Here is a 21,586-nt window from a genome sequence, read left to right as displayed (position 1 = left end):
GAAAGAAAGAAAAGTAAAGTAACAGGAGAACTTTACTGGGCCCACGAGGGGCCCCAGCAGAGGAAGAAACCAGGTGATCTCAGTGGTTGGCTGGACGTGGTGGCTCATGCCTGTAATCCCAGCACTTTGGGAGGCCGAGGCAGGCACGTTACCTGAGCTCAGGAGTTCCAGACCACCTTGGACAACATAATGAAGCTCCATTTCTACTAAAAGTACAAAAATTAGCCAGGCGTGGTGGTGGCATGTGCTATAGTCTTAGCTACCCAGGAGGCTGAGGCAGGACAATTGCTTGAATCTGGAAGGCAGAGGTTGCAGAGAGCTGAGATTGATTGCACCGCTGCACTCCAGCATGGGTGACAGAGCGGGACTTCATCTCTGAATAAATCAATCAATCTCAGTGGATGAACTACCCTTGATATGGTTTGTCTCTGTGTCCCCACCAAATCTCATGTGAAATTGTAATTTCCAGTACTGAGGGAGAAACCTGGTGGGAGGTGATTGGCTCATGGGGGCCGACTTCCCCCTTGCTGTTCTTGTCATAGTGAGGGAGTGCTCATGGGATCTGGCTGTTTAAAAGTGTGTGGCCCCTCCCCCTTCACACTCTCTCCTGCTCCACCATGGCAAGACGTGCCTGCTTCCCCTTTGCCTTCTGCCATGATTGTCCGTTTCCTGAGGCCTCCCTGGCCACACTTACTGTACAGCCCCCAGAACTGTGAGTCAATCAAATCTCTTTTCTTCATAAATTACCCAGTTTCAAGTAGTTCTTTATTGCAGTGTGAAAAAAGAGGAACGGAGGCTTCTTGTTGAAGGAATGCAGCCATTCTGCTTGTTTGACTATTTCCTTTACATGAACCTCTATTTCCCAGGAGGTGCTTCTCCAAGTGCAATGGGAGGTATTGGTGACCGCACATACCCCTCAGTGTTCTGCTAGTAAATAGTTTAAGGTTGATCAGTGATCTCCTGCTTTTTCAGTCTGGCTTGTACTGAAAAGGTAATTGGTGACAGTATCAGTGAGCACCAGGAGGTATGGAAATCCTCCAGGAGCCGCAGGCGTCACATTGAAGTCCATTTGCCAGTATTTCCTGGCATGGTTCTTCTGAATTGTACTGCCTTGGCCAAAAGAGATATGGGAGGGGCTGGAGACAGTGGCTCATACCTTTAATCCCAGCACTTTGAGAGGCCAGGATGGGTGGATCATTTGAGGTCAGGAGTTCAATACCAGCCTGGCCAACATAGTAAAACCTCATCTCTATTAAAGTACAAAAATTAGACAGGTGTGATGGCATGTGCCTGTAATCCCAGCTATTCAGGAGGCACTGACATGAGAATCACTTGAGCCCAGGAGGTGGAATTTGCAGTGAGCCGAGATGGCACCACTGTATTCCAGCCTGGGGGAGTAGGGGGAGGGAGAGAGAGAGAGAGAGAGAGAAGAGAGACAGAGACAGAGACCCTGTCTCAAAGAAAAAAAAGTATGGGCGGTCTGGCTGGAGCATTGATATTCTGATGATAGACACAGCGGTCAGCCATTTTATCTATTACATTGTTTCCTTTCATCACGGGGTCCTTATAATGCCAACGTGCAAGCTGCGTCCCGCCTCCTTCCCTTAGTGTAATGAGTCATGGACATCTTTTACAATAACCCAGTTCACATTTGCAGGCACTCATATCCTGCCTCTTCTATTTAGGGCCACCTTACGGAACTCAGGTGATACCTATCTCCAGTGGCTTTTAAAATCCCCCAGGCAGGGGCAGGTGCAGTGGCTCACACCTATAATCCCAACACTTTGGGAGACTGAGGTGGGTGGGTCACTTGAGGTCATGAGTTCAAGACCAGCCTGGCCAACATGGTGACACCCATCTTTACTAAAAATCCAAAAAATTATCCAGGTGTAGTGGCAGGCGCCTGTAATCCCAGCTACTTGAGAGTTCGAGGCAGGAGAATCACTTGAACTTGGGAGGCAGCCATTACAGTGAGCTGAGATTACCCCATCCCACTCCAGCCTGGGGAACAAGAGTGAAACTTTGTCTCAAAAAAGAAAAAAAAATTCCTCAGGGGAGTACCTCGGCTTATTTTATAAAGAGCTACTGAAGGAAGCAGACACATTTGGAGGACTTCCCCACCCGTGCAGCTATCTTGGCCATGGCTTCTGAAATTTGCTATTTCAGAGTCACCCCGCTGATGACCTTGGCAATGGACTACAGTAAACTGTTTAGGCCTTTCCGTGGCCCAAATCAGTGCCAGTATTTCTGTTGCACATTCAATTCCATGTTATTTGCATTTAGAAGGCTTCTCTATTTTTCTTTTTATTTTTTTTGAGACAGAATTTTGCCCTTGTTGCCCAGTCTGGAGTCCAACGGCACAATCGTGGTTCACGGCAACCTTCGCCTCCCAGATTCTAGGGATTCTCCTGCTAAACCTCCCAAGTAGCTGGGTTGACACCACACCCAGCTTATTTTGTATTTTTAGTAGAGATTGGATTTCTCCACGTTGGTCAGGCTGGTCTCAAACTCCCAACCTCTGGTGATCGGTCCTACTCAGGCTCCCAAAGTGCTGGGATTATAGGCATGCGGTCCCCTTTATTCCAGATCGCCCCATGGGCATGGACCACAGAGATTGCATCTTGTGAGTCTGCAGAAACAGTGAAGGCCTTGTCCTGTCTTAGATCCAGGGCTCGGGTTCATGCAGATTTTCCCGGCCCTCTGTGCTGAAGTCCCTGTGGGAGGCTCTGGGCTGCTTTCCTGTAGGTAGAGAACTTCACGTCCTGCCCTTCACTGGCCTCTTTTCCTGAAGCTCCTGCCGTCTACAGACCATGGCTTCCTTTTCTTCCTCAACCACGTCTGTGTTATTAAAACTCTGGAAGTCAGCTGGGCGCGGTGGCTCATGCCTCTAATCCCAGCATTTTGGAAGGTCAAGGTAGACGGATCACTTAAAGTCTAAAGTTTGGAGACCAGCCTGGCCAACATGGTGAAACCCTGTCTGTAATATTTACAAAAATTAGTCGGGCATCCAGAGGGGCGCAGATAGTCCCAGCTACTCGGGAGGCTAAGGCAGGATAATCGCTTGAACCCGGGAGGCCGAGGTTGCAGTAAGCTGAGATCACACCACTGTACTCCACCCTGGGCAAGAGAGTGAGACTCTGTCTCTACAAACCAAAACAAAACAAAACTCTAACTTGGGATTAGCCTTCTCTTATAATTTTTAAAAAAATATTAAGAAAAAAATAGACGTAGATGCTCTGTTGCCCAGGCTGGTCTTAAACCCCTGGCCTCAAGTGGTCCTCCCTCCGTAACCTCCAAAAGTGCTGGATTATAGGTGTGAGCACTGTTTCCAGACTTACGTTGTTTCTCTATTAAAAAAAAAAATACAGAATTATCTTCAAGAGCCAATAAATATGTTCAAATAACCAAAACCTCATTAAGGAAAAATGTCACTTGACAGCAAATAAGCAATCCAGACCAATCTGATCGCACTCACTGTGAAGGTGAGAAAACTTCATGTTTATTACGTTTTCCAAGAGATGCACTGTTCCCTTGAAAACACACGGCTCGTGGCCTCCTTCAAAACACACATCCTCTTCAAAGTACCTTACAGACAAGTCAATAGAAAGTAAAAAATTACATCTGAATTCTCACATTTCAAATCATACACTAAACATCAAATCCAAATTTATTTTTACAAGAATTTAGGGGGAACTACCACTTAGCTATACAGGTAATAGAGATATTAAGTAAGTATCATAGATAAAAAGAGGGCTCGCTTCAGGAGCACGCGTAATAACATACAAAGGTTGACAGATAAAAGCTTTAGGATAGAATCCTCTCTTAGAAAGGAAAACAAAATTATATTTATATACATAATGGCTATATCACCCATCATACAACTTTATGGAAATTCATAAACAGTATTTCCAAACTCTTTAAATAAATGTAGTAATAATTCCATGCCCATCTTTTTCAAAATAAACCAATAAAATGTATAGCATATATTAAATATATTACTGTATATCTAAGACATGTTAAAAATCACAAGTGAATTCTCACAATTCAGTAACAAACACTAAACAGGAAATAAAAATTTCTATTAGAAGATTTACTGGAACTACTACATAGCTATAAATATAATAGATTATCATGTAAGTATCATAGATAAAGAGTGCTCGCTTCAGGAGCACATATCATAATAGATAAAACAATTGAATAAAACATTTAGGATAAACAGAATTCTATCTTAAAAAAGAAAATTATATTTCTGTATTTGTAACAGCTATAATTCTCATCAAAAACTCTACAGGAATAGCAAGTTTTCAAAAGTAAAACAATTTCCAAACTATTTGAAATAAACATAGGAATAATTCAATGGCCAACACTTCCCAAACAAACCACAAAAATGCATAGTATGCATGAAGCTACCTGTTACAATCCAATGGCACTCATATTTTACAAGTAATTCTGTGCCAGTCTGAGCACCTGTAATGTGCCCTCAAATGCTCCTGGAGAGCCTGGAACTCAGCAACATAAAAAGGCAGGTGGTGCCACAGGAATGGGTGGAACCAGAAACACCCCTGGTTTCTCACTGTCCTCCGCAGACTCCTAGAAGTACTGTCTCCCCGCCTCTCCACCCCTAGGAGGACAACGTGATCACTCTATTGAGCTCCTTCTAGAACAGTCCAGGTTATTCTAGATGATCTGCACCAATGGCTGCTCTCCTCCTTCCTGGTGTCTGTCTGCCATTAGCATGGGAATAAACTTCGTGCTGAAAATCCGCATCTCCCCTGGGCCCGGTGTTCTGGAAGTGAGAGAGAGGATGTCAGGCTTCAGGGAGGCAGTTCCCTAGGAAGGTCATTCACATCCCACATCTATTCTACCTAGAGTTCAGAGCAAGTGCTCAATCCAGTTTCATCTCCTGCCCTTCATTCTCTAGCCTGCTTCTGAACTGTGGTTTTCAATTGTGATTTGGTGACCCTGACTCCAAAACTCACTTAATACACCCAAGGCCATCCCCAGTGATCTGCCTCCTAGCCAGGACTTGGTGTGGGTCTGCCCAGGGATACAGCACCCTCAGACAATGTGGCTTTAGACTTCATCACATGTGGGGCCTTTCGTGTCACTTAAGATCTAAACTGGTAACCACACTAGATACATTTCTAATGCGACACATCACAAACCATGAGTCCCAGAGCCTAATCCATAATCCTACTTCCTAATGTTTGAGTCTCATGCTGAGTCCTCAACGTGGTTAGCTGCACAAGATGTAAACCAAATCTTCACTGAATCCTCGACCCAAATAGGTAATCCAAGTGCGTCAATCCTAGAGAACCTTCCGGAACACAGTATTTATGATGAATTTTGAGACAGGGTCTCACTGTATAGACCAGGCTGCAGTACAGTGGCAGGATCGGGGCTCCCTGACGCTCCAGTGTCCCAGGCTCCAGCGATCCTCCCTCCTCAGCCTCCAGAGTAGTTGGGAATAGAGATGCCTTCTACCTTGCCCAGCTAATTCGTGAATTTTTGTGGAGAGTGGATCTCACCATGTTGCCCAGGCTTGAAGCCGGGTCAAGCAATTGGCTTCCTTGAATTTCCTAAATAGACTCAATACTTTGCCTTGACCCCAGGGGACGCAGACATACCTTCCCTCAGGCCGATGACCTCAGGCCTCCACGGTCCCTGGAGCTCTAGGAAAGGAGGGCACGATTTCGTGCCCACACCCAGTGCTCTGGGTCATAAGCCTGGATCTGCAAAACCAAATGCCCCTTGAGAAGACGGGGACTCCCCAGGATACCCCTCCCTCCCCTCATCCAGCCTCCAACCACCTGATTCCTCCCCACCTCCTCCACCTCCCCACACCCCACCCACCTCCTCCAGCTCTTCCGGGGAAACCCAAGCCCTGCAGTGCATGGAACAGAAGAACTGGAAGCGAAGCTTCTGGAACAAGGGTCGCTGGAAGCGGTTGTTCTTCCCATACAGGAAGTGGAAGATGGCTTGTTTGGGGTCCTCGTCGTCCTCCTCCATGTCATTGGCCAGATATCTGGGGGCAGAAATCAGGCTGCTGCTCAGGGGCACCACCAGGAGAGACCTCCGGCTGAGGTCAGCTTCCCAGAGAGGAGGGCGGGGGACTGTCCTCAGCTCAGGACTGGCACCCACCCTGCAGAGAGCCATGCCTTCCTCAGGAGGGCCCTGCTGGACAGAGGCCTGCTGAAGGGTGCCCCTCACACCTTCAGGATGGAGACCAAAAGCCATCTGGTGGCTGAGAGTGGTGGCTCAGGCCTGGAATCCCAGCACTTCGGGAGGCTGAAGTGGGTGGATGACTTGAGGCTAGGAGTTTGAGACCAACCTGTTCAACATGGCGAAACCCCATCTCTACTAAAAATACAAAAATCTCCTGGTGTGGCGGCACACACCTTAGTCCTAGCTACTCCAGAGGCTGAGGCACAAGAATTACATGAACCCAGGAGACAGGTTGTAATGAGGTCCGCTGCATCTAGCCTGGCAAACAGAGCAATACACTGTCTCAAAACAAATAAATAAATAGGATGGGCACAGTGGCTAACGCCTGTAATCCCAGCAATTTGGGAGGCCGAGGCAGGTAGATCACCAGGTCAGACGATTGAGGCAATCCTGGTTAACACAGCGAAACACGGTCTCTACTAAAAATACAAAACATTCGCAGGGTCTGGTGGCATGGGCCTGTAGTCCCAGCTACTCAGAAAGTGGAGGCAGGAGAATCGCTTGAATCAGGGAGGCAGAGGTTGCAGTGAGTCAAGTTGGTGCCATTGCACTCCAGCCTGGTTGACAGAGTGAGGCTCCATCTCAAAAAAAAATTAAAAATATAAATAAAATTTAATAAATATGTAAGTAATTGTCCAGGTGTGATAGCACAGCCCTATAGTGTGAGCTGATCAGGAGGCTGAGGTGGGAGGATCACTTGAGCCCAAGAGATGGAGGCTGCAGTGAGCTATGATCTCACCACTGCACTCCAGCTTGGGGGACAGAGCGAGTCTCTGTCACAAAAAAATAAAAGAAATAGAATACATTGATATTTTTCCAAGATCCTGCCTTCTACAGGCATCTAGTCTAATGGGACTGGGAGAAACCAGGGAGGATGACCTCATCCCAATGTCATATTATTATAGGATATCACTGGCCAGCTGTGGGCGTGCAGAGGTGGGAAGATGAGAGAAGGCATCACAGAGCCTGTGGGGTGAACTGACGGCACGGAACGGGTGCTTCCCTTCAGAACCACACGCGTGCAGGACCCCAGACAGAAAACACAGACGCAAAGTCGGGTGATGGGCATTTAGAAGGAGCGGTGAAACCAAGCCAGGAAACACCAGGATGGCGAGCTGGTTTGGCTGCCGAGATATTGTAGAGAGCGTGGAATTGGCACTGTGGACCTGGCCTCGATTTCAAGTGACATCAGCTAAGGAAGCTGTTCAGGAGGGCAGTCGGGGGTGGGACCTGTGCTTTGGAGAGATGTTCAGTCTGCACTAGGAAGCCCCCTGGCTTGGGGAGAGGCTCCAGGAGGCCCCAGCACGGAGCATTTGGCAGTGGATTGGAGTGAAGCGAGGGGGCCTGAACTGTGGCCTCTGTCATGGAAACCCGGAGGAGGACGATGACCGTTGCATTTGGGGTTGATGTGGGAAGGAGAGAGACAGAAGAACCAGAACTGGCTGTGGCTGGGGAGGCGTCATGTCTGTTCCTTTTCCTCTCCCCTTAGGAGGGGTGGATGGTTCCTTTGGTTTTATTCTCTTATTTTTAAACTGGCGTTTGAGTTTGGTTTTGTTTTGAGAAAACATCTTGCTTTTTCACTGAGGGTGGAGTTCAGTGGCTTAATTAATCATAGCTCACTGCAACCTCTGCCTCCTTGGTTCCAGAGGATCTCCTGCCTCAGCCTCCTAAGTAGCTGGGATTACAGGTTCACACCACCGGGCCCAACTAATTTTCTTTTTTTTTTTTTTTTTTGAGACATAGTCTTGCTCTGTTACCCAGGCAGGAGTGCAATGGCGTAATCTTGGCTCATTGCAACCTTTGCCTCCTAGGTTCAAGCAATTCTCCTGCCTCAGCCTCCTGAGTAGCTGAGATTACAGGCACATGCCACCACACTTGGCAAATGTTTGTATTTTTTGTATAAGCGAGGCTGGTCTCGAACTCCTGACTTTGGGTGATCTGCCTGTCTTGGCCTCCCAAAGTGCTAGAATTACAGGTGTGAGCTACCGCACCTGGCCTGAGTTTGTTTTTAGAAGGAACATCTAAGAACGCCATTGTATAATCTTGTCTTGTTGATACACAGAGTAAAGAGGACAAATAGGTGAAAGAATAAATGAGAGGCTGGAATCCGATTTTCCCTGCTGTCCCAGGGTGTTGGATATTGACGGACAGGAGGGAGCAAAGCACTCACAGAGCCAGGAAGAAGTGAATGCGTTGGTACTGCCAGGAGAAGAGGCCGGCGCGGCTAAAATACGCTATGACCATGGCCAGCAGGTACTGATGGAGAGAAAGGAACACGGAGAGGGAGAGGTCACATCTTGGAAGAGGAAGATCGTGCAGATGGGGGAATGGGAGCAGAGGAGGGGTTGCCCATCAGAGAAGGGACCTCGGCGTTGGGGTGACTGTGCTCGCTGGGAAATGGTGAGGTGGAGGGTATTAGAAGGTCGGATGCAAATCTGAGAAGCTGGAGGAAGGGATGTCGGTGATGCTCCCAGGATGCTGAGCTCCCATGGGACCTTTGCAGGGAGTGTGTCTAGGTTGGCTGACGTCAGGAGGGTCTTGTGTGTGCCAGGCAGAGAACTGTCCCAAGGAGCTGAGAGTAGAGGGGCCAGGAGCTTCAGGGCTGCGGCCAGAACGCGGCCCAGGGCTCAGATCCCTAAGGACCCCTAGGAGAGGCAGGGGCCGCTCACTCACTCTGCAAGAAACCAGCAGAGTCCCGAGGGAGATGCTGACAAATCATAAAAAGACCAAGAATAGCTGAGAGTGGCGGCTCCAGCCTGTGAGAGGCGGAGACAGGAGGATCACTTGAACCCAGATCGGAGAACAGCCTGGGCAACACAGCAAGACCCTCTTCCTCCAAAAATTACAAAAAGTAGTCGAGCGTGGTGGCATGTGCCTGCAGCTCTAGCTACTCAGGAGGCTGAGGCAGGAGAATTGCTTGAACCCAGGAATTGGATTCTGTAATAAAATACAGGCCACTGTATTTTATCCTAGGGAGCAGAGCTAGACTCTGTCAAAAAAAAACAAAAACAAAAAACAACAACCAAAAAATCCTGGGCTGGCGCCAACATTCAAGACAGTGGGAGCTGGCTGGGCACAGTAGCTCATGACTGTAGTAACAGTGCTTTGGGAGGCCAAGGCGGATTGATCACGTGTGGTCAGGTGTTCAAGACCAGCGTGGCCAACATGGCAAAACCCTGCCTCTACAAAAAAAAAAAAAACACACAAAAATTAGCCAGGCATGGTGGTGCACGCCTGCGATCCCAGCTACTTGGGAGGCTGAGGCAGGAGAATCGCTTGAACCCTGGAGGGGGAGGCTGCATTGAGCTGAGATTGGGATGCTGCCCTGAGCCTGGGCAACAGAGCAAAACTGTCTTAGAATAAAATAAGACCGTGGAGCGTCAGGTGGGAGCTGGTGGAGGGAGCGGGGACGAGAACTGCGGGTGGGGAAGCTGTGCCCCCCCCCAGGCTGTGTGTTGGAGCAGGAACACGGTTTCGTGGAGAACGACCTTACCTTGTCGGATACCCTCAGATCTTTGTCCCAGGCCAGGAATCTTTTCACGACAGGATCCTCTGTGATTAGAGGGCAGATGTTAGTGTGAGAAGCGGAACAGAGTTTCCATGGGAGAAACGGGGCAGCCAGGAGAACTGTGCCTCCCTGGGGAAAGTCTCAGGATGGTGGCCGCGGGTGAGGTGGATGGGAGAGGAGAGAATGCCTTTCACTGGGCAAGGGAGGGAGGCTCCCGCTCTGAGACTGCCCTGAGAAGAGGCTGAAGGAGGCCCTGGGTGTGAGAATCTAGCAGCTGGGGAGCTGGGAAGAAGCAGGATGCCCTCCCCACAGACACGCAGGGACCACTGCAGCGTCATAAAGTGATGCCCATCGTTTCCTCATGAGACAGTCACATCAGGGTGTGACCATGGCCTTGGTAACCCCCTCTAGGCATGGAGATACTTAGGTTTAGAAAAGTGAGCAAGGGACATTACATTTCTCAGAGCACAACTGGAAATGCTTTCTTTGCTTTTTGATTTTGTTTTTCTTTATTTTTTTATTTCTTTATTTCATACGGCATCTCGCTCTGTTGCTAAGGATGGAGTTCAGTGGTGTGATACTGGCTCACTGCAACCTCCCCCTCCGGGGTTCGAGAGATTGTCCTGTCTCAGCCTCCTGGATAGTTGGGATTACAGGCATGTGCCACCACACCAGGCTGAGTTTTGTATTTTTAGTAGAGACGGGATTTCACTATGTTGGTCAGGCTGAACTCCTGACCTCCTCAAACTCCTGACCTCAATAGATCCACCTGCCTCAGCCTCCCAAAATGCTGGCATCGTAGACATGAACTACTGCCCCTGGACTTGGTTTTCCTTTGTTGACAGGGTTTTACTCTGTCAACCAGGCTAGAGTGCAGTGGTGCAGTCACAGCTCAGTGCAGCCTCAAACCCTGAGTTCAAGCGGTCCTCCTGCCTCAGCCTTTCAACCTCCTGGGATCTCAGGCATGAGCCTGGCCTGAAACCAAGCTTTCTTACCCCAATCGCAGACTTTGATCAAGTCTAGCTGAATCGTCTATGGCCTCCTAAGTCCCTCCTGAGCGATCACTTCTGAGTCCTCCTGCATGGAGAGCTCACCCACTGGGGAAGCATGTATTTCTCATGGGAAAAGTATGGTTATGGGAAGTTTCCCCTTTTTTAAGAACAGGATTGGAGGTGCTCTCTGGGGTGTCCTCCTACCAAGCAGCCTGTTGAAGGCCTGGTGGTGCTCAGGGAGCACGGGTGACACTCGCCGTCGCTTCAGTTTCATCTTGAGCCCCTGAAGCGTCTCCAGCACCCAGGTCTCCTCAGGCTCAGGGGTGCGCTCCTTCTCTGGCTCCTCCTCGGTCTCCTCCTCAGATTCGTCCGACCACTCCCTCTTCCTTTTCCGGCAAAGGAACCAAGGCGAACTGGGACCTTCCCAAGGAGATGAGTAAAGAAGGCAGGCCACCGTGTAATGCTTCTGCAATTGATCACCTTAGACCCTGACCCGAAACCCCAAAGCCCTCTCCACCCTCCCCGGCCCCGCAGACGGTTGGCTTCTCCCTTGCTGAACCCCATGTGCCTCTCCGCCTCCTCCCCGTTCTTCCACCTGTCTGTCCTCAGAACGCCTCCTCACTTCCTTCCCTGGTCCCTGGCTCTCTGAGCCCCTCTTTTTTTATTTTGAGACTGTCTTGCTTTGCCACCCAGGCTGGATTGCCGATTGTTGTGGTGCAATCTCGGCTCGCTGCAACCTCTGTCTTCTGGGTTCTAGTGATTCTCCTGCCTCAGCCTCCCAAGTAGCTGGGATTACAGGTGCCCACCATACACCCGGCTCATTTTTGTACTTTTAGCAAAGACGGGGTTTTACCATGTTGGCCAGGCTGGTCTCAAGTGATCCTCCTGCCTTGGCCTCCCACAGTCCTGGGGTTACAGGTATGAGCCACTGCACCCGGCCTGAGTCCCTCCTTTCTTCCCCACACACTCCCTCAGGTGCTCTTTCCTGACTTCTGGGTCTTTCTTTCTCTCTTTCTTCCTTTCTTCTTCTTCTTTTCTTTCTTTCTTTTCTTTTTTTTTTTTTTTTTTTTTTTTTTTTTTTTTTTTTTTTTTTTTTTTTTTTGAGACAGGGTCCCACTCTCTCACCCAGACGGGAATGCAGAGACGCATTCTCAGTTCACCGTAACCCCCGCTTCCCAGGCTCAATAATTCTCCTGCCTCAGGCTTCCAAGTAGCTAGGATTACGGGCATGCACCACTACTGCCTGGGCAATTTTTGTTATTTTAGTAGAGGGAGGGTTTCACCAGTTTGGCAGTCTCATCTCGAACTCTTGACCTCAGGTGATCCAACTGCCTTGAACTCCCAAAATGCTGGGATTACAGGCATAAGCCACCGTGCCTGGCCCCCTCTCTTCTTGGTCAGTCCTCTCCCATCTCTCCTTCCTCCAGTCCCCTCGCCTGATGGTCCCAGCACTTCGTTGCCCACCACCTCCAGGAGGAGCACCCCGAGGTGCCAGGCTGCGGGCTCCACTCCTTAACCTGGGGCTGAGGTGGACAGCCAGCCGTGATCTCTCCCGAACTCTGTTCCCTCCCATGAAACCTGGTCCCTGTTCTGTCCAAAGCCTTCATCCAGACTCTACTGGGACCCAGAGGAGTACGTTCTCTAGTCTCAAGGCTGGGGAGAAGTTGGGCGTGGAGAACAGCTCTGAGAAGATGCTGTTGTCCACCTGAGCTCCCAAGTGCCCACGGAGTTCCGTCTTTCCAATCAGGAAGGTTGGAATTGCAGATGTCTTTGGTCGTTCCGACCTGGGAAACAGTTTGAAGAGAAACATAGAGGTGAGGCACGGTGGCTCACACCTGTCATCCCAGCACTTTGGGAAGCCGAGGCAGGCAGATCATGAGGTCAGGAGTTGGAGACCATCCTGGCTAACACGGTGAAGCCTCATCTCTACTAATAATACAAAAATTTAGCCAGGCGTGGTGGTGCTGGCCTGTAATCCAAGCCATTCGAGAGGCTGAGGCAGGAGAATCACTTCAACCTGGGAGGCAGAGTTTGCAGTGAGCTGAGATTGCACCATTGCACTCCAGCCTGGGTGATAGGGGAAGACTCCGTCTCGAATGAATGAATGAATGAATGAATAAATGAGAAAAGTCAGCAAGGGACATTAAGTTTCAGACAGGACAGCTAAACCACTTTCTTTGTTTTTTTTTACTTTGTTTTTCTTTCTTTCATTGTTACTGATTTTTTGGAGACAGACCCTCACACTGCCGCTCAGGGTAGAATGCAGTGCCACGATCTCAGCTCACTTGCAACCTCTGCCTCCTGGGCTCAAGCGATTCTCTTGTCTCAGCCTCCTGAGTAGCTGGGATCACAGGCGTGCACCACCATGCCCATTTAATTTTGTATTTTCAGTAGAGACGAGGTTTCACCGTGGTAGTCAGTCTGGTCTCGAACTCCTGACCTCGGATAATCTACCCACCTTGGCCTCCCAAAGTGCTGGGATAAAGACATGAGCTTCTGCACCCGGCCTTGGGTTTTCTTCTGAGACAGGGTTTTGCTCTGTCACCCAGGCTGAAGTGCAGTGGTGCTCACTGCAGCCTCAAAGTCCTGAGTTCAAGTGATGTTCTTGCCTCAGCCTCCCAATGTGCTGGGACCTCAAGCATGAGCCACCACGCCTGGCCTGAAAGCAAGCTTTCTTATCCCTGTCACTGACCTTGATCAAGTCTAGTCAAATCGTCTGTGGCCTCCGAAGTGTCCCTCAGGAGTGACGCTTTGGATCGTCTGAGTCCTCCCACATGGAGAGCTCACTCACTGGGGTGCATTTCCCATTGGGAAAGCATGGTTATGGGAAGTTAATTCTTTTTTAAAAGAACAGGATTAAAGGTGCTTTCTGGGGTGTCCTCCTACCAAGCCGCGTGTTGAAGGCCTCGTAGTTCGTAGGGAGCACGGGTGACACTCGCCGCCGCTTTAGTTTCATCTTGAGCCCACACAGGGTGTCCAGCACCCAGGTCTCCTCAGGCTCAGGGGCGCGCTCCTTCTCTGTCTCCTCCTCCAGCTCCTCAGATTCATCCGACCAGTCCCTCTTCTTTTGCCAAGAAAGGAAATTAGGCGGGCTGGAATCTACCCAAGGAGATGAGTAAAGAAAGCAGGTCACCGTGTAATGCTTCTGCAACTGATCACCTTAGACCCCGACCCCAAACCCCAATCCACTCTCCATCCTCCCCAGCCCCGCAGACTATTGGCTTCTGCAAGCCATTTTTCCATCTTTCTCCCTTGCTGAACCCCATGTGTCTCTCCTTCTCCTCCCCATTCTTCCATCTGTCTGTCCTCAGAATGCTTCATTCCTTCCCTAGTCCCTGGATCTCTGACTCCATCCTTTTTTTTTGTTTTGTTTTGTTTTTGTTTTTTGAGACAAAGTCTTTCTCTGTTGCCCAGGCTGGAGTGTAGTGTTGCCATCTCGGCTTGCTGCAACCTCCGTCTTCCGGGTTCCAGTGATTCTCCTGCCTCAGCCCCCCAGGTGTCTGGGATTACAGGTGCCCACCACAATTCCCAACTCATTTTTGTATTTTTTGTAGAGACAGGATTTTACCATGTTGGCCAGGTTGGTCTCAAACTCAGTCTCATGTGATCCACCCGCCTTGGCCTCCCAGAGTGCTGAGATTACAGGTGTGAGCCACTGTGCCTGGCCTGAGTCCCTTCTTTCTTCCCCCACACCCTCCTCCTCAAGTGTTCCTTTCTGATGACTGGGTTCTTCCTTCTCTTTTCTTTTTCCACACAGGGTCTCACTCCCTCACCTAGACTGGAGTGCAGTCGCAGGATCTCGGCTCACTGCAACCTCCACCTTTGAAGCTCAAGCACTTCTCCTGCCTCAGCCTCCTGAGTAGCTGGGGTTACAGGTGTGCACCGGTATTACCAGGATCATGTTTGTATTTTTGTAGAGATAGGGTTCCACCATGCTGGCCATGCTGGATTCAAACTCCTGACCTCAGATGATCCACCCACATAAGCCTCCCAAAGTGCTGGGATTACAGGTGTGAGCCACTGCGCCCGGCCCCCTTCCTTCTTCTTAGTCAGCCCTCTCCCATCTCTTCTTCCTCCAGTCCTCTCGCCTGATGGTCCCGGCACTTCATCATCCACCACCTCCAGAAGGGAGTACCCCAAGGTGCTAGGCTGGGGGCTTCTCTCTTCAACCTGGGGCTGTGGTTGACGTCTAGCCATGATCTCGCCCAAACTCTGTTCCCTCCCACGGAACCTAGTCCCTGTTCTGTCCAAAGCCTTCTTCCAGAGTTAACTAGGACCCAGAAGAGTGCCTTCTGTATTCTCAAAGCTGGGGGGAATTCGGGAGTGGAGAACAGCTCTGAGAAGATGCTGTCATCCACCTGAGCTCCTAAGCACCAACACAGTTCAGTTCAATCAGGAAGACTGGAATCTCTAATGTCACTGGTTATTCCCACCTGGCAGCCAATTTGAAGAAAAACATAGGGGGTGGGCACCGGGGCTCACGCCTGTAATCCCAACACTTTGGGAAGCGGAGGGAGCAGATCATGAGGTCCGGAGTTCAAGGCCATCCTGGTTACCACAGTGAAACTTCGTCTCTACTAAAATATAAAAAATTAGCCGGTGTGGTGTGATCCTGAGCTGTAATCTCAGCTATTCGGAAAGCTGAGGCAGGATAATTGCTTACATCCAGAAGGTGGAGGTTGTAGTGAGCCAAGATCACGCCATTGCACTCCAGCCTGGGTGACAGGGCAAGACTCTGTCTCTAAAAAGCAAATGAAGTTAGCAAGAGACATTAAGTTTCAGAGGGTACAGCTGAAACTGCTTTCTGTGTTTTTTTTATTTTGTTTTTATTTTATTTTTTTTTTAATTTATTTTTTTTTTGGAGACGTAGTCTCACTTTGTCACCCAGGCTGGAATGCAGTGGCACCATCTTGGCTCACTTGCAACCTCTGCCTCCCTGGCTCAAGTGATTTTCCTGCCTCAGCCTCCTGAGTAGCTGAGACTGCAGGCTTGTGCCACCACACCCATCTAATTTTTTATGTTGAGTAGAGACGGGGTTTCACCATGGTGGTCAGGCTGGTCTCCAACTCCTGACCTCAGGTGATCTACCCACCTTGGCCTCCCAATGTGCTGGGATCTCAGGCATGAGCCTCTGCGCCTGGCCTAAACCAAGCTTTCTTATCCCAATCACAGACCCTTATCAAGTCTAGCTGAGTCCTCTATGGCCTCCTAAGCATGCCTCATAAGTGATGCTTAGGAATGTCGAGTCCTCCCACGTGGAGCGCTCACCCACTGCAGGCCATATTTTTCCCATGTGAAAAGTATGGTTATGGGAAGCTTCTTTTTGAAAAGAACAGGATTGGAGGTGCTCCCTGGGGTGTCCTCCTACCAAGCCGCGTGTTGAAGGCCTTGCAGTGCTCAGGGAGCACGGGTGACACTCGCCGTCGCTTTAGCTTTATTTTGAGCCCACACAGGGTGTCTAGCACCCAGGTCTCCTCAGGCTCAGGGGCGCGCTCCTCTGTCTCCTCCTTTGGCGGCTCCTCGGATTGGTCCGACCACTCCCTCTTCCTGTTCCAACAAAGGAACCTACTCGGGGTGCCGGGATCTACCCAAGGGACTGAGTAAAGAAAGCAGGCCACCGTGTAATTAATGCTTCTGCAACTGATCACCTTAGACCCGGACCCCAAACCCCAATCCACTCTCCATCCTCCCCAGCCCCGCAGGCTGTTGGCTTCTCCCTTGCTGAACCCCATGTGCCTCTCCTTCTCCTCCCCGTTCTTCCATCTGTCTGTCCTCAGAACACTTCATTTCCTTCCCTGTTCCCTGGCTCTCTGAGTCCCTCTTTTTTTCTTTTTTTTTTTTTTTTTTTAAGACAGTCTTGCTTTGTCACTGAAGCTGGAGTGTAGTGGTGCCATCTCAGCTCCCTGCAACCTTCATCTCCTGGGTTCCAGTGATTCTCCTGCCTCAGCCTCCCAAGTAGCTGGGCTTACAGGTGCCCACCATAACACCTAGATCATTTTTGTACTTTTTGTGGAGACGGGGTTTCAATATGTTGGTCAGGCTGTCTCAAACTCCTGTTTTTAAGTGATCCGCCTGCCTCAGCCTCCCAGCGTGCTGGGATTACAGGTGTGAGCCACTGCACCCGGCCTGAGTCCCTCCTTTCTTCCCACACACCCTCCTCAGGAGCTTCTTCTTGACTTGCGGGCCCTTCCTTTTTTTTGAAACAGGGTCTCAGTCTTTCGCTCAGACTGGAGTGCATTGGTGTGATCTCGGCTCACTGCAACCTCAGCCTCCCAGGCTCAAGCGATGCTCATACCTCAGCCTCCGAAGGAGCTGGGATTACAGGCACGCACCACTACCTCCCAGCTAATGTTTGTATTTTAGTAGAGACAAGGTTTCACCATATTGGCCAGGCTTGTCTCTGACTCCTGACCTCAGGTGATCCATCCAACCTCATCCTCCTATAATGCTGGTATTACAGGTGTGCGCCACTGTGCCCGGCCCCCTTCCTTCTTCTTAGTCAATCCCCTCCCATCTCTTCTGCCTCCAGTCCCCTCACCTGATGGTCCTGGCACTTCAACATCTATCACCTCCAGGAGGGAGCACCCCGAGGTGCTAGGCTGGGGGCTCCTCTCCTCAAGCTGGGGCTGCGGTTGACACCTGGCCATGATGTCTCCCAAACTCTGTTCCCTCCCACGGAACCTGGTGCCTGTTCTGTCCAAAGCCTTCTTCCACACTCTATTAGGACCAGTAAAAGTGTGTTCTCTAGTCTCAAGGCTGGGGAGAAGTCGGGAGTGGAGAACAGCTCTGAGAAGATGCTGTTGTGTACCTGAGTTTCCAAGCGCCCACGGAGTGCGGTCCAATCAGGAAGGTTGGAATCTCTGATGTCATCGGTCATTCCAACCTGGCTACCAGTTTGAAGAAAAACACATGTAACTGCCAGGCTGGTCTCTTGTCCTGGAGATCCAGGGTCAATAGTGTCTGGATCTCCTGGGGTCAGTGGTGTCTCCTGCCACTGTCCTAACCTCAGACCATTGTCCAAAAGCATCTTCACGGTCTCCGCATCCCTCTCTTTCCTGTCCCAACTCACGCCTGTAATCCCAGCCCTCTGGGAGACTGAGGCAGGCGGATCATGAGACCATACAGGTCGAGATGATGAAACCCTGTCTCTACTAAAAATACAAAAATTAGCTGGTCATGGTGGTGTGCGCCTGTAGTCACAGCTACTTGGGCGGCTGTGGCAGGAGAATCACTTGAACTCGTGAGGCAGAGGTTGCAGTGAGCTGAGATCCCGCCACCACTGCACTCCAGTCTAGTGACAGAGCGAGACTCTATCTCAAAAACAAATTCAGGTCTCCATCGCATCACTCAAATCCACTGCCAAATGCTCCCTCCTAGGGTCTCGTGGAGCCTCTCCCCAAACCAGGGGGCTTCCTAGTGCAGAAAAACAAGGTTGTGTTAAAGATGTGGAGGACCTTCGTGACCTAACCAAGGATAAAGAAGCTTAGCAGCCTTCCGCCTGGCAGCACCAGCCTGAAATCCCAGCACTTGGAGGCCGAGGTGGGTGGATCACCTGAGGTCAGGAATTCGAGACCATCCTGGCAACATGGTGAAACTGTGTCTCTAGTAAAAATAGAGAAAATTAGCTTGGTGTGGTGGTGGGAGCCTGTAATCCCAGCTACTCGGGAGGCTGAGGGAGGAGAATCACTTGAACCTGGGAAGCAGAGGTTGTGGTGGGTCGAGATCGTGCCACCATTGCACTCCAGCCTTTGGCGGCAAGAGCAAAACTCCATCTCAAAAAAAAAAAAAAAGAAGAAATAAAAGTTTGGCAACTTCCTCGGACTCCCACCAAAAGCCAGATTCCCACCAACACCCAGATGTCTGTGGTGACCTGTCGCCTCCTGACCTCAGCCCTCTCCTTGTTCCCCTTTCCCCAATATCAAAGGAAGCTTGAGATTCACGCCTTTTTTAAAAGTTTATTTTTATTTTTTTCTGGCTGTCACTCAGGCTAGCGTACAGTGGTGTGATCAAACGTCACTGCAACTTCTGCCTCCCAGACTCAAGTGATCCTCCTGCCTAAGCCTCCCGAGTAGCTGGGACCACAGGTGCACGCCACCCTATGCCCGGCTAGGTTTTGTTTTGTTTTGTTTTTGGTAGAGGCAGGGTTTCTCCATGTCACCCAGGCTGGTCTCAGACTAATGGGCTCACATGATCCTCCCAGTTTGGCCTCCCAAAATGGTGGGATTACAGGCCTCCACACCTGGCCTGTATATTCATGCCTGTTTTTTGTTTGTTTGTTTTTTGTTTGTTTTGAGACTAAGTCTTGCTCTTTTACCCAGGCTGGAGTACAGTGGCGCAGTGGCATGATCTCCGCTCACTGCAACCTCCCAATCCCCGGTTCAAGCGATTCTCCTGCCTCAGCCTCCTAAGTAGCTGGGATAACTTTTGTATTTCTAGTAGAGACGTGGTTTCCCCATGTTGGCCAGGCTGCTCTCGAACTCTTAATCTCATGATCTGCCTGCCTGAGATTCATGCCTTTTAAGATGGTTATGTAGGACATCCACCTGTCATGTTCTTGGTTTGCTGGCTCTCCAAAATGAAATCACTTTTCTTTCTCTAGATTTCTTGGCTGCAGTGCAGTGAGCAGAATGATTTGGACTCGGTTCCACTCTGGCCCCACAGTACCCAGCATCCCTGCAGCAATGTGCTGAGATTCCGGGCAGGGAGGAAAGAGAATGCCCTTTTGACTCCAGGAGGCACCAGGGCGGGGTCAGGTGTTTCCCACACCATCCAGGTGGCAGTGACAGGTGCTGAGTCTGGAGAGGGGAACAGCAGTCTTTACCTAACCATGACCTAGAATCTGAGTCTCTAAGGACAGACATCAGAGAGAGGTTACCTAACTTGTCAGACACACAGACATTCCTTGTGAATATATCCATGGAAATCTGTGCTTATCCCCAGGGAAAATGTACTACTGGATTATATGGGGTTTAATTTTTACCTATCTTTAAGAGGACGTACCTTTCAGGTGTGTTTGTTCATAGTATTTTACATTGTCATTTTCTTTTAAAAATCCTTTTGGGCTCGTAAGAATGGCATAATGGATCTGTTATTCATATATTCTTTGAGAGTGCATTTTTACTGTAAAATATATTGTGCTCATTATCCCATCTGCTTTATTTGTTTATTCATTTAGAGACAGAGTCTCCAAATAAATAATAATTCAGGTCTCCATCGCATCACTCAAATCCACTGCCAAATGCTCCCTCCTAGGGTCTCGTGGAGCCTCTCCCCAAACCGGGGGGCTTCCTAGTGCAGCCGGAACATCTCTCCAAAGCAGCACAGGTCTGAACCCCCACTGCCCGCCTGAACAGCTTCCTTAGCTGATGCCTTTTGAAATCGAGGCCAGGCCCACAGTGCCAATTCCACCCTCTCTACAATCTCTCTGCAGCCAAACCGGCTCGCCATCCTGGTGTTTCCTGGCTTGGTTTTACCGCTCCTTCCAGATGCCCGCCACTCGACTTTGCGTCTGTGTTTTCTGTCTGGGGTCCTGCACGCCTGTGGTTCTGAAGGGAAGCACCCGTTCCTTGACATCAGTTCACCCCACAGCCTCTGTGATGCCTTCCCTCATCTTCCCACCTCTGCACGCCCACAGCTGGCCAGTGACATCCTATTATAATGTGACATTGGGATTAGGACATCTGCCCTGATTTCTCCCAGTCCTATTAGACTAGATGCCTGTAGAAGGCAGGATTTTGGCAAAATATATTCTATTTATTTTATTTTGGGGGGACAGAGACTTGCCCTGTTTCCCAAGCTGGAGTGCAGTGGTGAGATCATAGCTCACTGCAGCCTCCATCTCCAAGGCTGGAGTGCAATGGTGCTATCTCACTGCAACCTCCACCTCCCAGGTTCAAGCGATTCTCCTGTCTCAGCCTCCTGAGTAGCTGGGATTACAGGCATGTGCCACTGCATCTGGCTAATTTATTTTTATTTTTATTTTTAGTAGAGACAGGATTTCACCATGTTACCCAGGATGGTCTTGATCTCTTGACCTCAGGGGATCCACTCACCTCTGCCTTCCAAAGTGTTGGGATTACAGGCGTGAGTCACTGTGCCTGGCCTGGAATATTATATGTAGAAATATGTTTATTTAACTGTTACCAACTTCTTGGTTATTGCTATTTGGACTGCATGGATTTCCTTCCTTTGTTTTTCCCTTCCTCTTCTCCCTCCCTGCCTTCCTCCCTCCCTTCTTCCCAAAGTTTAACTTTGTCTTATTTGTCTCTCTTTGTTGCCCAGGCTGGAGTGCTGTGGTACCATCTCAGTTCACTGCACCTCTGCCTCTCATGTTCAAGCGATTCTTGTGCCTCAGCCTCCAGGTTAACTGGGACAATAAGCATACACCACAATGCCCAGCTAATTTTTGTATTTGTAGTAGAGACCGGGTTTTCCCATGTTTCCCAGGGTGGTCTCAAACTCATGGGCTCAAGCAGTCTGCCTGCCTCAGCCTCCCAAAGTGGTGAAACTACAGATGTGAGCCACAGTGTCTGGCCCTCACTGTATGGATTTTCTAAAAAGAAAAAAAAAATTAAATTTGTCTTATTTGCCAAAAGGGAAATTGACCTTTTCTCCTCTCCTTTTTAAAGGGTATTTCTGGCCAGGTGCAGTGGCTCACACCTGTAATCCCAGCACTTTGGGAGGCCGAGGCGGGAGGAGCACCTGAGGTCAGGAGTTCGAGACCAGCGTGGCCAGCATGGTGAAACCCCATCTCTACTAAAAATACAAAAATTAGCTGGGCGTGGTGGCAGGCGCCTGTAATCGCAGCTACTCAGGAGGCTGAGACAGGAGAATTGCTTGAACCCAGGAGGCGGAGGTTGCG

At 49.8% G+C, this 21,586-nt stretch overlaps 1 protein-coding gene across 1 annotated transcript; it reads right to left on the bottom strand.

Moving 5' to 3' along the window:
* Positions 1–5,672: 5,672 nt before the first annotated feature.
* Positions 5,673–14,922, bottom strand: LOC101035138 (speedy protein E4-like). The gene is made up of 7 exons (XM_074390379.1): positions 14,814–14,922; positions 13,815–13,836; positions 10,930–11,138; positions 9,719–9,777; positions 8,396–8,481; positions 5,854–6,025; positions 5,673–5,732 (listed from the first exon to the last, which is right to left on the bottom strand). The coding sequence occupies exons 1-7, from the start codon at positions 14,920–14,922 to the stop codon at positions 5,673–5,675; spliced, it is 717 nt and encodes a 238-aa protein (XP_074246480.1).
* Positions 14,923–21,586: the final 6,664 nt, after the last annotated feature.

The sequence above is a fragment of the Saimiri boliviensis genome, chromosome 20, assembly GCF_048565385.1.
Source record: "Saimiri boliviensis isolate mSaiBol1 chromosome 20, mSaiBol1.pri, whole genome shotgun sequence".
In the NCBI taxonomy this organism is placed as follows: Eukaryota; Metazoa; Chordata; class Mammalia; order Primates; family Cebidae; genus Saimiri; species Saimiri boliviensis.
This window is presented reverse-complemented; position numbering and strand designations above follow the sequence as displayed.